Below are 16,032 nucleotides of genomic sequence, written 5' to 3'. Positions count from 1 at the left end.
GTTTCACAGAAACAAAACAGATAAATGTTCCATTCAGTAAAAGGTCAATTTTTCATAACTTTGGCTACAGAAGCCTTACAATTCAGCCAAATTTGATTCCAAAGCCAAAAGTTTTTACGTCCTGCTGCTACAGACCATCGTATTAAGATTTTGCAAAGTCCATCAGACATCAGTCCAACAGAGGGGCAAAAAGTCAATCTTTTCTAATAAAATTACCACCATGACCAAATATTGTTATTTATAAATACTACCACTTAGAACTTTCGCAACTTTTAAGCATTTGGGGAAGAAAAAAAACCCGAGAGAGGTAAAGTGTTTTTTCTTCCTTAAAAATAAACAAACACATAAATATCCAGAGCCCTAAAAATGCAAGGTCCTGGTTTGCTTTCTAGTAGAAAGGATCTGGAAAGCCCCTATTTCTGGTCAGCTAAGAATTCCCCTGCTATGGGGGAGCTCCCAGCTGATACACAGCTAGCATTACTGGATCCTGCACAGATACCATTTGACACCAGCACAGGATGCATTAGGAGCTGGAGAGAAGTGGCCAGAGCACGTTTTATACTTCTAAGGGCTCATATGCCTAGATTGCTCTAATTTATACTCAGGCTAGCTCTGCCTTGTACAAGGCAGTTCTGTGAGGCCAAGCATAAATTCAGGGCAACAGAGAATCTGGATTTAGCTAGATATAAGAGGTCACTAATGCTAAATCATAAATTAGCCAAGAACACTGAACTTGTTTTTACTGTCCTGAAAGATTTGGGGAAACTTAGAGCCTGGACAAAAGTAATCAGTCTTCAGAGCTGTCATCCTCTGTGTTAACCACCACAATCAGGTGTCTTGGTCTATGCAAGCACACAAAACCTTGATATGTTCTTAAGTGCTCCTATGTTGGTTATTGGGAAATCTCATCTGTACATTAATTGTTCATTTTTCACCACAAGTGCAAAATATTTGGCTGCAGACAGCAGCATTTCCTGACAAAAATGTGCAATTGTGTCTCTTGTGTTTGTCCAACTATATTTGAGACGCAAGATTAACTTTCAGCACATTTTCCAACTAGCAAGCAGAAGAGATTTTGAGTTGATTGAACAGGACACATGAGAAGAAGGAAAGACATTCAGTGGAGTCTCTGTCTTCCTTCTGTTCCTCCACAAGTTTCTACGAAAATGCCAAAAAGAGTTTTGCACCTTTCTTTAAAATGGGTCTGGCATAATGCTGGACGGTGCTCCCAAGCCATGTGTAAATTCAGCTCAAGATACACACTGTATCATTTATTCTCTGAAGAAAGCTGTGCAGTATTTCTTGGAATAATGAAAACCTGGCTTCTGGTTTTCCAGATACAGATTTCTACTACCTAGTAAAATTTGGGCTTTCTGATCTCTGTCAGTTTTATGGATTTTGTAGATACCAAATTTCTCAACACATGCACTCCAGTGATTTTGATCAGTAGTTGCCAAACTTAGCTCATTTGATTACCACCATCAGAGATCATGCTGACCTGTGATAAGACCACCTGTGCAAAACCAGAAGCTTCTTTCCAGACCAGGTACGCATGTATAAAAAAGCACGTCTGTCACCTCCAACCCTCTTACTGCAAAGTCTCATTCACCAAATTGGGATCCTCAATTCCATATTTTCATCTGCCATTATACTACATGTCTCACCTCATAAACTAGACCCTCTGTTAAGTGTCCAATCCCTTACTTACCTTTTGACCACACATCACACCAACACAAAGAAAAGTCAGTGACTGTAGCCACATCCTCCTATGTAAAAAAGCCGCCCTGCCTCACCAACCCTCCTTCTTTCTGCCTCAACCCTGCCTGATACCTTCCTGAAGCAAGCACTGTGAGGTGTGCAACGTGGGATGGAGCATCTATTGCTGAGTAGATTGCTGCAGCTGGAGCTACATAGAGAAGCAAGTCACAGCTGATCAGCAAAAACCTTCTGTGTGGATCTGTTTATCTCATGGCTCAGAGAAGTGCTTGTATACAAGCACAGTTAACAGCTGCCATCATCATGTACCACTTTAAGTTGGCTTTGTACCACAATTTGGGAATGTCTGCCTTAGACAATAGGCACAAATATGCATAACAGTCACATTTAGATCTGTTCTTTTCTCTTCTTGACAATGTTCTAATTTAAGATCCTAGTTTCACTTAACCAGACATTTTTACTGCAGAGAACTTCATTCCCATATGGCACCTTCACCTCCTTCAGAAATTTGTATTACATGAGCCAAATTCTACTAACAGTTGTACTGCTAACAGGTCACATACTTGGGGTTTGTTTTTAGACTATTGTTTGTTTAAAAAAGTGAGGAATATATTTTGGATTGTAAATATGTTCATTCCAAAAAAACTGTAAAGAGAATAAGGAAAGTCAGATGGAAGAATTTTACCTCTACTTTGTGCTGATTATATAATTTATCAAGAAATTGTTCCACAGGCCTCCAACAGATGCTCTGCTGTTAAAGCCATGAAAAGTCATTCAGGGAGAGGGTGAAGGCCTCGGGGGTGTGGTCCACATGCTTCAACACATATATCCTCAGTCCTGGCCTGTGATAGCACATCTGGTCCAGGCATGGACCTGATGGTTGGCCAAAATACAGGCTTACAATAATGCTCCTTTTTTCAGCTTTAATGTAAGCCTGTTTTCTTGCCAAATTCAAATCCTGCCAAAATTTGGCCAAAGATGTTTGCTCAATTGTGCAATATCTTAAGTTTATATCCAACAACTCTTTGCAAAAACAATTGTATCGTGTTTTTAATGTTTACAGGCATTAACAATATTTAATTTTAAGTAGAATTTTACTGCTGACACTCTCGTGTTTTACAGTAAATTACCTTAGAAAGGGTTTTTCCATTAGCTCTTAGTGTCACGAGTCCTGCACAGCACACCAAAGCACTGGAGCTAGAGAGACCAGAACTTGGAGGGATGGTTCCATCTAGCAGACAATTCATTCCAGTTGGGTTATTAAGACCAAAATGTTCCTAACAATGAAAAAATAAACAATCTCAGTTTCAAGTACAGACAGGCTCAGGCTTGCAATTATCTCATACTTAGAAAGAGAATCTTTCTGCTGAGTTGCTGGAACCAAGGACCTGCTTCTGGTATCTCCAAAATAAAGCAAAATTTTCATTCTATTCCTTAAGAACAAAGCCAATGGCAGGGCTTCAGCCAAAGGTATGTCTGCAATTCCTGTACACAAACATATATGAGCTGACAGAACTATACCCCAAGCAGCATTCAGTATGGGCTAAATGCCCAAGAATTTACTAAGCTTCGTGGGTGGGTTTTGCAGCAACTGCCTCTGCTCTGAGCTGCTGTGGTGACAGTACCAGAGGTTACCAATCATTTTATACCCTACTTTTGTCCTTTTCTCCACAGCTCCTCACTTAAGGCATCCTGAAGAGCTTAAGGTCCACTTTACGTTTCACGTCTAATGCTGGCACGTGGTATTAGGGTACGATATCACGCTGAGGGGCAATTAGCAGCCATGCAGCTGTATTCAAAGCTGAATACTCCTATCTCCTGAAGCACCCACAGGACTGACACTGAGAAAACCACGATACTTGAAGGGCACTATGCTTTAGGAGGCACAAAGACACACCTACCAGTGGTGACGGTCTCTGTCATGCTATTTTTAGAATAAAGTTTACAATATTTTCACATACATGCTAGATATCACAGGTAATACATTTAATCCAGAAGTCATAAATCCTTGTGTACTCTTTTAATTACTCTTTAGTTGCTTTGTCTTTTTATTTATAATCACTTTAAGGTAAATTTCTCTCTGTTGTTAATTTGAAATAATCATGTAGTACTTATTAAAAAAACATTGCATGTATTTGGGGGGGTATATGAATAGCTACATTCTGATACTGATTTATATGTCAATGAACTATGTTACAATGTCAATAATCAGAAAAAATGGCAGCATTTCCATAAAGAAATGCCCACCCTCAAAAGATTTCTACTACTTTTCCTAAAACAACTTCAACTATAAATACCAATGGTAGAGATCAGCAAGCACAAAGAGCCTCCTTTAATGTCTTCTACCATCACTTCAAATTATTTAAATTTGCCTTTCTACAAATATAAGGGAATTCGTACCTAAAATACTATTGCTGCCCATGGTGCTTCATGAAGAACACTAGACAGGCTTGTTCAAAACAGAAAAAGCTTAAGTAACCAGAAACTGATCCACAGTTTCTGGATTGTCTTGAATGTGAATCAGGCTTGCAAACTTATCACGCGATGTTTAAATAGAAAACTTACTTCAGTTTCAAAAATGAAAATGGACTTTGCCAAGTTCTGCAATAGTTCTGTCCCAAAAGGATAGCATGTTCAACTTAATATAAACAGATTATCCCGCTGGACCCTCTGAGTGCTTGTATTTCAGCGTTTCTTAAGTCTGTAACATTTATGCTTATTTTCTGCCAGTGCTAGAGTCTGCAAACCTGCTTTGCAAATTAACCTTCAAGTATGAAAGCTTGTCCTTAGGAAACAAATCTCAGTAGCAGACTGCAAAATAAATAAAGTCAATTGGTCATGCTAGCCTTAATATAAGAAAGGATATATTGTAAAGAAACCTAATCTATATCTCTACAGTCAATGCAATTTAAATGCCTGTGTTACTGAGCAATACAAAACTGAAAATACTCATGTTACTGCAAACATAAGTAATTTATTGGGGTCTAAACACATGGGTGGTGGTCTGTTTAGGAACTGTGGATTGCAATAAAGTGATTTGTAGCACTGGTTGTTCCAAATACTGTATTTTGAAGACTCTGGTGGCAGGTTTGAGGCAGGCTTTGTTGGCTGTCTGCAGTCCTTATCTATTGGATTGTCCTGTGGGATGACCTAGATGGCCTCTCCTGAGGCAAGCTTCATGTGCTTTAAAAAGCAAAATTACCCATAATATGCGTTGGCTGGGGCAACCTGTTCCTGACCTAGCCATTGCTGTTTATTATCCCATCTGGCCTTCCAGAAATATCACTGGAGCTGAACGGTCACCATGGTTTTTCCTCAAAGGGCCATGAATCACCTGCAAACAGCAGGTGAGATTTATAGGAAGCCTCAATTACAAGTTCAGGCTGCCTCCCAGGACAACACTGATGATCAGTACTCAGTTTCACAAGCAGTTCAGTCTTCAAGTCAGTGTGGAGACAGACTAGCTCACAAAGGAGAAGATAAAGCTCAAATGAGCAGACAGGAAAATGTCTGTCTGTTCAGTGTTCCTGCCTTTACTGTAAGTGTGCTGTTTCCTGCATAGCTGCACTCTTAACTCAGGAAATTTTGAAAATCCCATTCAAATTCCACACACTGAAAATCTCGATAAGTAATAGTTCTTACTGGAATATTTCTTCTCTATGTTGTTTACTTACTTTTTACATTTTCTTTTGTCTACTACATGAGTCCGCTTCACTCGGTTGTTGTGCACAAGGTGTAAGTTTCCAACACTAATGGGAATTAATGTTTTTTTAAAACATTTCCATAGGAAGAAAATGTCTAAAATATGATCTTTGTGTCCTGACAGACAAGCTTCCAAACCTTTTCAAAAGCAAATTTTAATCAGATGACTGCATTAGAAAGCATTCTTTTTAACTATGAAATACAGAAATGTCATCTGGATAATGAGTTTGATCGTGACTTTACTAAATAAGTAATTATTTGCTATTGTAATTTATGTAATAAAAATGAAAATAGTACTCTGCAAATATTGTAAAACAAACCACTCATATTTCCTCTTCAAATTTTAACATATTTAACTGTATGTCAAGAAAAGCTATAGAATGCAGGGAAGTATTTTGAGGGTGAATACATAGGATTGTAGTATTTCACTTCACATTAATTTCGCAAGTTAAATGGATTTGCCTTACCTGAATACCCTTCAGTCCACACAGGAAGTAGTTATGCCACTGAGGTTTGGTTTTGTTAATCTGAATATTATTAACACTAGTACTGAAATCCCTGCAAAAACAGAAAAACCTTGAAGCTTTAACTTCTCAGTAAATTTAGTTTGAAAAAACATGGCTTATTACTGCCACCTGCTGATGAACAAAAACATGTTAATGTTAATTTTCTTCAGTGCAATGTTTTTTGGGTTTTTCTTCGTATAGATCTCCTTTATTAATAAATTCTATAAGGACATTTTAGATGGAAGGATAAGAACTTTTAATTACGTTATAGAATTTATTTAATAAAATTCAGAAATTAAACTGCCTTTGGCATCCTTAATTAAGGCAGCATGCCTTCCATCACATGCGTGTATGTTCTCTTGATCTCTTAAAGAAGTGAAAATCTAAATAATCATATCTGTCAAACCTAGAACAGAGATAAATACACTTCAGGCTCTCTGGTAATACCTGTATTATGCAACCCCCAAACCTGCCAACCAGTGTAAAGATGGACCCACAATCCTGCCTCCTCTTCATATGATCTAATGCTAGTGATGCTGTAGTGAGCTACTCCACTTCTGTTACCAGTCTACAACCTATTCCTAGCTCAATGTTACTTGTCAGCTCTCACACTTTAACTATAAACTTGGAATTTTGTCAGTTAAACATTCAATTTCAACATTCAATACACAGCAGAAATATCAGAGATTGGTGTATAGTTTAACATATAAGTTGCTGTCTTTCAATCTGAACTGTTAAAAATAGTGCTACTTATAGTACTTTATCAACAATACAGCATCAAAGAATTGTACAAAGTTAGTGTCAGAAATTACTGGGGTTTGCAGAGTAACACAAAAGCTCTGAAAGGGAGTATTGCACTTACAACAGAAGGAATGTTTGGCAGTAACTGTAAATTCTTCCAATTTGAGATTCATATGTATTTAGAACAATCTCCCAGAGAATAAAACAATATCATTTTGCTTATAGCTTTTCAATATAGTAAAAAAAGTACTTGTAAAATAGAAAATACTTGTCAAAGGTCATGAAGAATAAAAAAATCCTGTTTGCTTATGCTTGTTTTCTACAATAATCCTAAATTATTATTGTAAAAAAAAGCAAGGTTGATGGAAATCAATGTATAAGTTATTAACAGAAAGCAAATCTGAAGTCCTCTTTCCATCAAAAAAGAGTTCCAAGATATTTTATCTTTGTGATTCTTTTTATACAAACAGACAAAGTAGAACTTCGATGAACAAGAAAATGTATATTTGCTGGTTCTCAAGATAAATTAAAATAATAACTTCTGAAAATGCATTTTACTCATTTCTGCAATCTTCTCACATAGAAAATGAAAGAAAAATTGGCTTTGATTTTGGCAGGTTTCATATGGACATAATTCACACAAACACAGAATGTGAGACTGTCAAGATCCCCAGAATCCTGAAGTCTATTTTTTTGTTATCACATTCAATTATTTATAAAAAAACAATTCCTAAATGCCCAAGCTTTATCTTAAATTAGTAAATCTTCAGGCTTGCCTTTGATCCTCCTACTGGACGGTAGGAAGTTTGATATAAGAATTTTATAATAAAATTTAAAATAAAAGGGGGAAAACATACCCATAAAGTAAAAATACTCTGATACTGTCTGTTTCAGCCTCTCTGTTGGGAAGGATTGTTGGGAAAGCTTGCTCTTCCTCCAAGGCTAGATATAAGCATTCTAATTCTTCCGTATAATTAGAAGAGGTGAGTTTTTTTAGTACTGTGAAAAAAACCCCATGTGGCTGAGGTGTTTTTTACTCCTTGAATAGTAATTAATCCTTATTTTTGGGAGACCAGTTTGGGTCTTTCTCACAGAACTTCATTGTCTTGTCAATCTGTTAGCTTATCTGTTTGAGTCCTCTGTAAAACAAAATCTGATTTTTTTAATAAAAAAAGATTTTTGAGTTTTGCCATGAGATGGAAACCAATCAATAATTATCATCCTCTGGCATTTCTGAAGGTATTTTGAGAAGTATCATGTCAGATATTCTGTGTACACTTACCTCTCAATTACAAAAATGTTATATGAAGGAGAGGTATCGAGAACTTAAAAAGACTGTAACTTTTTAATACTGTTTTAGTCCAAATAACATAAAAGGCATCTGATCAGTTAGGATGATTTATGATGAAGAACACATAGGATGTTTTTCCTAAAAGTTAACATGAACTTTCAGAGTGGAAAAGGGCTACAGAACTGTTACACATTTTACCAGTTCACAGAACAAGGATGAAATAGGAAATAGTGATCCTACAGAGGCTTATGGTTAGTCCTTGTTTGCCAAAGGCCTATGCGTATGCATTCACCACAGGCATAAATCTACCAGTGTAACAGGCTGGGAAAAAAAGATATACTGTCAACAGTTTTGTTATGTGGTGTAACATTCAAAGTGTTGAAAAATATTTCTTTGTTATGAAATTATGGGCATGTTTTAGCTTTGTTTTTAAGCAACAGTGTCTCAACAAAACAGAGTAGTAGTAGTCGTCCGAGACCTCTTCTAGCTTTATGGTTTAAAACATATGATTTCAAACTGAAACCAGGGCAGATATAAAAATATAATGACTGCGTATGCAATTTGAATTCAAAGGCTGTAATTCTACATTTGGTAGGAAATGTATGTACTTTAGGAGAAGGCCATTTCAATTGCAATGTAATGTGCCAAAGCTTAAAGACCAAGCAAAAATGTTTACCTTTTGGTTACTGCTTTATTTAGTATCCATTATAACTTTTCCTAATCAAAGCTATCATAATTCTGGAACTATCACCTCCTGCAGAATGGTTTTGCAATACAGTGTAAGCCCAGTTGGAGGTTGCTATTCAAGAAAGGGAAAGGTCCCACTCACATCTTCTATTTCCTTTCCCCCTGCTCACCACTGCATGTTCCTACTGATTTCCTCAAGTCAGCTTTAGTGCTGAGTGCATGGCAATTCAGTTCACTAAAATGACAGAAAATTAACCACGCAAAAAATGGGTGAATAGTGCACTCTACCTTTAAGATCAAACAAGTACTATACCTGGTAAAAGGCAGAGGGTAGATCAATGTCAGAAGCAGGGACAGGGAGACTAGGAGGGAAAGAAACAAGCCTTTGCCTTTTGGCCGTGGCAAACTCTTAATTCAGCCCAGCTGTAATGTGAAAACATACTCCACAAAGTGACTGAAAAATATTTGAGTATTTATACTTACCATGGAAGTAAAAACGCCTTTCAGCTGCCTTAGTTGCAGGCAGGAGCTCAGAACATATTTTTATAACAAACTGAGCTTTAAGCAGGAATATGTGCTTAAATAGTTCCCACTTTTGGCAATTATGTTCCTGTCCCTGTGCTGCCATACACCGTGCTTTTACGGAGTAATTTTTCATTGGCTTAAACCAATGGCTTAAACTAAGCTTGTGCTATTCTGATTTTTGCAAAATACCTACAGAAGTTCATGTGGATGAGTGACCTGAACTGCCATGCAACCACACAAATATCAGTCTGTTACAAGGCAGGAGGCAGGAAAATGTGGCTGAAGTTGAAAAGAATCACGGGATTATTTCCCTATGTTCAGCACTTGTGAGGCCATAGCTGGAATACTGCATCCAGTTTTGGGGCTTCCCAATACAAGACAGACATTCACAAACTGCAGGGAGTCCAGCAGAAGGCCATCAAGATGGTTACAAGGAATCTCTAAAGGTCCCTTCCAACCTAAATTAGTTGATGATTCTGCAAACAAGCAGCTGTGGAGGAAGTGGATGAGAGGGAATACAGATTCTTTGAGCCAGGACTGTTGCTAAACCCCGTGTTGTGAAAATACAGCCCCAGGTTCTCCAGAGCAGGGGAGTGTTAGCTTTCATATGCAGTAATTGATTATAAAACATTTCATTCCCTTCTCCAGGAGAAACTGAACTGCTGCCAGTTAGGGGGATTACATCAAGAAAGATGAGCTAAAAGAAGTGAAGACAGGATTGTGCTTTTAGAAAGATTGAAAAATCAGAGGCCTCCTAAGAGAAATCTGAACAAACAGGTAGGAGAAAGCAGCAGCAAACCTGTTGCTCTAAACTAATATGCAGAGCACAGAGTCAATGGGATTCTATCTGCTTATATAATTTGTTTCACACAATTAAACTCTATATTGCAATGGAAGTTTGTCAGATCTCTGAAAAGTTAACCTGTATTGCAATTACATAAAGACGTTTATAAAAATTAGTGAATAAAAGTAATTACTTACAAGTACAAAGAATTTATATTTGCCAGTCGCACAACTTGAGTTTTTACAGGTTCTACTGCAATCAGTATATCCTGTTCTATAGCCATAGGGAGCACGGCATAACCACAGTAGTCTATGTGTTCTCCTACCAAAGAAACAGATAATTAAAATATTTTGTAATAATTATTTCTAGAATAGCAGTAACAGGGCTTCTACAGGGATTCAATGTTGTTTACTGTACAAAACAATTTCTGAGTATAGTCTCAAGTCTTACTATTTAAAGTTTGGAGTGCATATCCTCCTTTTATATTACTGCACAAAATGTTTGTTCGTTCTTCAGTGATTTTATCTATTCCACCTGTTTATAAATCTTCATGTTTTAACATTGGCTTATAAAAATTAAAAAAACATGATGTAGATTATTGTCCAGCAATGAGAACAGCCACATTATTTGTACACTCTTGTGACAGTACAAAAAATTAAGTCAAATTAATCACATTTAACTGATGCATGGAAGAGACAAAGGCACCACATGACTCCTCATGATGTGATCTCTGCCCGTGTGAGTGATTCATTAGCCACTAGATAAGGCTTGTGGTGGAAATCTTTGGGTTTTTTCCATAAAATTTCTGGACCTTTTCCCAAGAAGATAATAATTATCTTTAAATAATCGTTAATACAGTTACATACAACACATAAAGTAACATTCAAATAGTAACAGTAATTCAAATTCAAATAGTAAACATCTTCTCTCTTGGGAATAATTCCCAGTTAGCATATGCTGTCTATTTAATATATACGATATGTTCATACAGCACTGAGATAAAAATTATCATTAATTGCACAATGGACTAACTAGTTTTTAAAGCTCTGTTTTGCAGGATCCTTTTACTTACAATGTCTTCAAATGAGTAGAGTTACTTTATGAATATACAAGACATTGAGCTCTAGAGAGCGCTAGATTTCTCATGGATAGAGAAAACTCAAAAATAATGCTGCCACAGAAATACAAGTAAGTCCTAAATACAGAATAATTGTCTCTCTAGTCTGCCAGTGAATTACAACCAACTGTTCTAAGTTCTGTGGACATATGTCTATGGAAGAGTAAAGAAGAGGAAATGATGGTAGAATCATTTCATGCTTTATCATATGCATTGCTGTGTGGCTGGTTATATTTGGTAACTTAAATTATAACGCAAGAGAAAAAAATATACTAATTTAATTTGTGGATGCACTGTTCATCAACTACTTTAGATTAGATTTCCAAAGCCTTTCAAAAAAATGGTATCCAACCATAAGCTGGCAATCTACTTCAATTTTCAAAACCATCGCTACTGTCTATAAATGTTTTTTTTCCAAAACTGCTATGTGAGTGTGCAGTTGTTTATAACAAGGTGAAGTAAAAGCTAGTAAGGTATTGTCTTTTCCATTTATCACAAGCAGCTTCTCTGAAAAAAATAAAATTAACACCAACCTTACTTTGATTCTACGTTTTAAACTATTAGGCTTCCGTGATGGCAGATAAAATAAAATAACAAAAGATTAATTTTTCTCTTTTACCTATTAAGTTGACTCGCCCTGGTGCACGAACATAAAACTTGGGAGCTGATCCAAATTTTGATATAAATGTCTCCTTCAGCTTCTGCAATCTGAAAGGCAGGTTAGAAACATTTAGGACTGTATTTGCATAAAAGGCAGGAAGTTTCAATGTTCCTTGAAGTAAATTTGATTCAACTTCTTGAAGTACATGGAGTTTTCTCTATTACATTAGGATTGACATTAAGTTGCTTATTTTTGCTCTTCACATAATGTTGATTGTCACAGAGAAGACTCTATTCAGAATATTCTAATTAATAAGAAATGTGTATGTTCATTTGAAAAGGATAGAAGGGGCCTTGTTTTATTTAAGTCCTCTGTCTAGGTTGGTTCTAGACAGAAGCAGGGAAGGCAGTTGTCTGGGGTAACAAAATACCATGGCCCCACCTATCTCTCCTATGCCACAGCTCTGTAAAACTGTTTGCCATTGAGGAAGAATCTGGCAGTTGGACCAATGGCTCATTTGTGGCACTGGGAGTTGCCACACACACACAGAGGCACCCCTTCAAAGTCAGCTCTGACCACACCAGGCCTTTTATCAATTTCTATATTAGACACTACCTCATTTCTGTACAAATGCATACACAGAGAACTAGAATTCCAAACCTCAGATTATCCCTGTAACTTAGTATTTACTCTACAGGTTTACAGCAACAGTTCCCGCAAGTTATTCAGGTTTTCCTTTTGGAGCTGCTAGACATGCCACTGAAAGTTCCAACACAAAGAAAAATCGGGCATATTGCTTTATTTCCCAAGACTGTGAGGGTATCTAGCTTCCACCCTGTGTTTGCAAAGTTGGGACACTTTAGTGTGTCATGCAGGAACAGTGGGCAAACAAAGACTGAGAAGAGATTAAGCCATTATCTTAGTGAAGTATAAGAAATTTGATAGTGATTCACTTCAAAGCTACCTTAAAGCAATTTAGGTTGCACACTAACCCATTAACTTTCATTAATGTAGCATTAATGTAACAGACTAAAATGATGAAAAAGTAGTAAGAATACAAGAAAAATAATCTTTAAAATATTTCAATATTACAATATTTCACTGGCATACCCTGTTGGCTTCAAATTATGTAGCCAATTAATTTTTTTGTTTGTTTTAGTCTACTAACAAAAATCCAGTAACAGGAACCCTGCTAAGGTTTCCACATTTAGTCTAAAACTAGAACTGGAGGCCTAGTTAATACAAAGCGTAAGTAAGAAGACAGCAATGAGAAACAGATGCTACAAAATTTCACAGTCAATTATTTAGTTTGTACTTCTTTGTAAAAGCTGTGTTACTGTCCAACTACATATATGAAAATGTTTTGTAAGATTTCTTTAGATGGAAAGCTACAAAATATTATTTGATGTGATTTATTTTTTAACAGATCTTTCAGTACTTTTCCACTTTGGTGCCCAGTAACAAAGCTGTATTAGGTCCCTTTATAATTTCCCCTTCTTATAATCTCCCCTAGTATTAACTAGGTTATCACTCTTACCATCAGCCGAAGCAATTTCTTCCATTTCATTCTACAATCCCTTTTCTAGATCATGTTAATAATAATACAGTCCATGGGGGGATCTGCTGGCAGAATTCCAGGTGTTAACTTTATTCCTTTTTGTGTCAGTATTTAGAATGCTTCTCTGTTTCACAGATATTTTTATAGTGGTGTTGGTACCAAGAGACTAAGAACAAATAGAGCAGTCATGGGGGCATGTTTATCTAAGTGCTGATTGATCTCCTTTTTTTAATATGGGTTTTACAAGCAGGCCCGACAAAAGACTATTTACGGGCTTTGGCCTTGACGTTGCAACATGCATGCTGCATTTTAAGCACCTACATCAAAGATGATTGTCAGAAGTGTTAGGCAAAGGCTTCCCTCACAACTTCACACATTGAAATCTGGAAATGCTGGACTTGTCCTTTCCACATGACTTAAACTGAAACACAGTGCAATCATACACAAGTAACACAAGTTTTAAAAAATGACCATTCTCCAGTGCTAACACTGGTAAACAGGTTTGTTTGAACTGCTTGTGCATTCAACTTCACACACTGAGCGCAAGCCTGTCGGGAAAGAGCATGCATTGCCACGTGCCACAGGCATACCAATGCAGAGCCAGGCTACTGTTCGGGGAATCACGTGGGCATTTCTTTTATAGCCAAAAGGGTGAGAGAATAATCAGCATCCCCAAAATTCTGGAAAAAAAAAAATACTAGGAGCAATGATGAATTAATTATCCCCCCTCCTACCACAGTGGCACTGTGTGGGCAGCTGCACGGAGTTATGTTTGATGGACAAGGGGCAGGAGGGGCCAGTGACCAGCCTGCAGCCCTGCGGCAGCGGGAGAAGGGAGCTGCAGGCCTCTCTGCGAGCCCTGGCCCGTTTGCCAGCCAGGAAGTCAACGTACACCCAGGCCAATGTAGCTGCAGCAAGGGTGCTCCTGGGACCACCAAAATGCAAGTGTCGCGCTATTTGTGTTCAAACAAATCAAAATACCTCAAGTCAAACCCCTCTCACACCTCACGCTGGGGCATGGAGACACACTATCCCACCTGTCCTCCCACCTCCCCTGTCCGCCTGCAGACCACCCGCCTGCCCCGAGATAAACAACGGCGAGCTTCCGCGTCCTAGCTGCGGACGTGGCTTCCCGCTGCGGGGCCGGGGCCGAGGGGAGCGACCCACCCACCTGGGCTGCTCCACCAGCTGAACCGGGAAAGTGCCGGGGGCGTCTGCCGCCATAGCAGCTCCCCCCGCTAGCCCCTGGCTGAGGCGGGCAGCGGCGCGGCGGCTCCGGCTGGACCGCGGTCACGGGACAGACAGACACCGTCCTTCCGGGCGACGGAGCTGGCAGCCCGGCCTTCTCCCCGCCCCGGCGGCAGGGCACCGCTGAGGTGACGGTGCTCAACCCCCAGGGCTGCCTCGCAGGCACACTGGCACCCTGCAGGCTGTGGGGTTGGTCTGCCCTCAGCTCCTCACCCACAGTCCAGACATGACAGGAAAACTGCTGTGACATGTGAAGGAAATGTTTTCTTCCTTCATTCCTGTCAGAATTTAGCTGGCAACTTCAAAAACTGCCGCGGCTTGGTGCATGTCGCCCGGCATAGGCTGCCCCCGCGGGCACCTTGTGAGTCCCATGAGGTGGGTCAGGCCAGTGTCGTGCATTAGGCCAGTGCTGGTTCTCCAGCAAAATACGTGTGCAATGAAAACAATAAATAAATGGGCAATGCTTTCCCCTACAGCATTATTTCCCTCCCCTTGCTTTTTTCTGGTGTGTGGTTCTGCCAGCTTTCCTCAAACAAGCAGTCTCACAGCTCCTGTTGACCCCTCGAGATTAATGGTTGCAGTTACTTTGAGGAACTGAGCTTTTCAAAGGCATTTACAAGCTCACTTGCTCATTGTTACTGTCTATTTTGGTGTATATATTGAAGCCCCTAATATCCCACTCACAAAGCTTTAAGTGGTTGGACTGAGAGAAGCATAGTAACATTGAGATATCATTGTGGATTTACATGTCTTTCTGAGGTAATTTTTTTTTCTCATTAGTATGGTTGGCAGAATAGAAACACATTTTTAAAAAGACTTAGCAGTAGCCATAGGAAAAAAAAAACATCGGAAACTGTAACAACATAAAATGACCAACAACAGAAAAATCTGGAGACCCAAGAAATACTGCAAATGCATCTAGGAGTCTGTGAGAACTGCATACCTTGTGGAGACTGCGGAGACAAAGCTCATCTGGGGCTTTTGCCTCACTCAGTTGAAAGCAGCAGCAGAAATTAGTGTGTAAAACTCTTTAGAAAGGTAGTGCTTTGCAAGGCCCGTGTTTTTTACAGTTTAGGCCTTTTAAAACTGCTGCTACTGTATTATTTGCCTGTGGTAAAGGCAGCGCATGTAAACCTTTCGGCAGCAATGGGTGAGGCAAATAAACTGCACTAAGGACCGAGCGACGTTGCCAGTGTCACCGAGAAGGCCGGGCTTTTTGAATTTCCCATCCAAAGAAGCACAGTCACAAGACTTACAGCCCCGGTACGAGAGCCGAGCTCGCAGCCTCACACCCGGATACACGACGACTGGCCAGCCCCGGCCCGCAGGGCGGCGGCAGAACCGTGAGCCAGCGTCCCCCCGAGGCGCGGCGCCTCCGGAGAGATCCCTCCAGCGTCAGGGGGTGAAGCGATGCCGCAGCGCTCCGCCACAGGCCAGCGGGCCGAGAGGCGGGCCCCGCCCGATGGCCGCGGTTGCTACGGGCAACCTAGCGGGGAGAGGAAGCCGGCGGTGGTGCAACGCGGATTGGGCTCCGTGTGCCCCAGGCCGGGGGCGGG

The 16,032-nt window shown here is 39.3% G+C and overlaps 1 protein-coding gene across 3 annotated transcripts in view; it reads right to left on the bottom strand.

Moving 5' to 3' along the window:
• GALK2 (galactokinase 2) overlaps positions 1–16,002 on the bottom strand; it is a 55,381-nt gene extending 39,379 nt beyond the window's left edge. The window contains exons 1-5 of one of the 3 annotated variants that reach the window (XM_075764369.1): positions 15,733–16,002; positions 11,689–11,777; positions 10,150–10,273; positions 5,886–5,976; positions 2,847–2,993 (exon numbers count right to left, since the gene is read on the bottom strand). In XM_075764369.1, coding sequence (XP_075620484.1) covers positions 2,847–2,993; positions 5,886–5,976; positions 10,150–10,235 — 324 coding nt within the window. In that variant the 5' untranslated portion in view covers positions 10,236–10,273; positions 11,689–11,777; positions 15,733–16,002. Of the gene's footprint in view, positions 1–2,846; positions 2,994–5,885; positions 5,977–10,149; positions 10,274–11,688; positions 11,778–14,399; positions 14,678–15,732 lie in introns of those variants that run through there. The other 2 variants (XM_010306881.2, XM_075764368.1) reach the window with 2 other exon arrangements.
• Positions 16,003–16,032: the final 30 nt, after the last annotated feature.

This window comes from Balearica regulorum, chromosome 12, assembly GCF_011004875.1.
Source record: "Balearica regulorum gibbericeps isolate bBalReg1 chromosome 12, bBalReg1.pri, whole genome shotgun sequence".
NCBI classification, from domain to species: Eukaryota; Metazoa; Chordata; class Aves; order Gruiformes; family Gruidae; genus Balearica; species Balearica regulorum.
The sequence above is the reverse complement of the archived record's forward strand: the minus strand, read 5'-3'. Positions and strand labels throughout refer to the sequence as shown.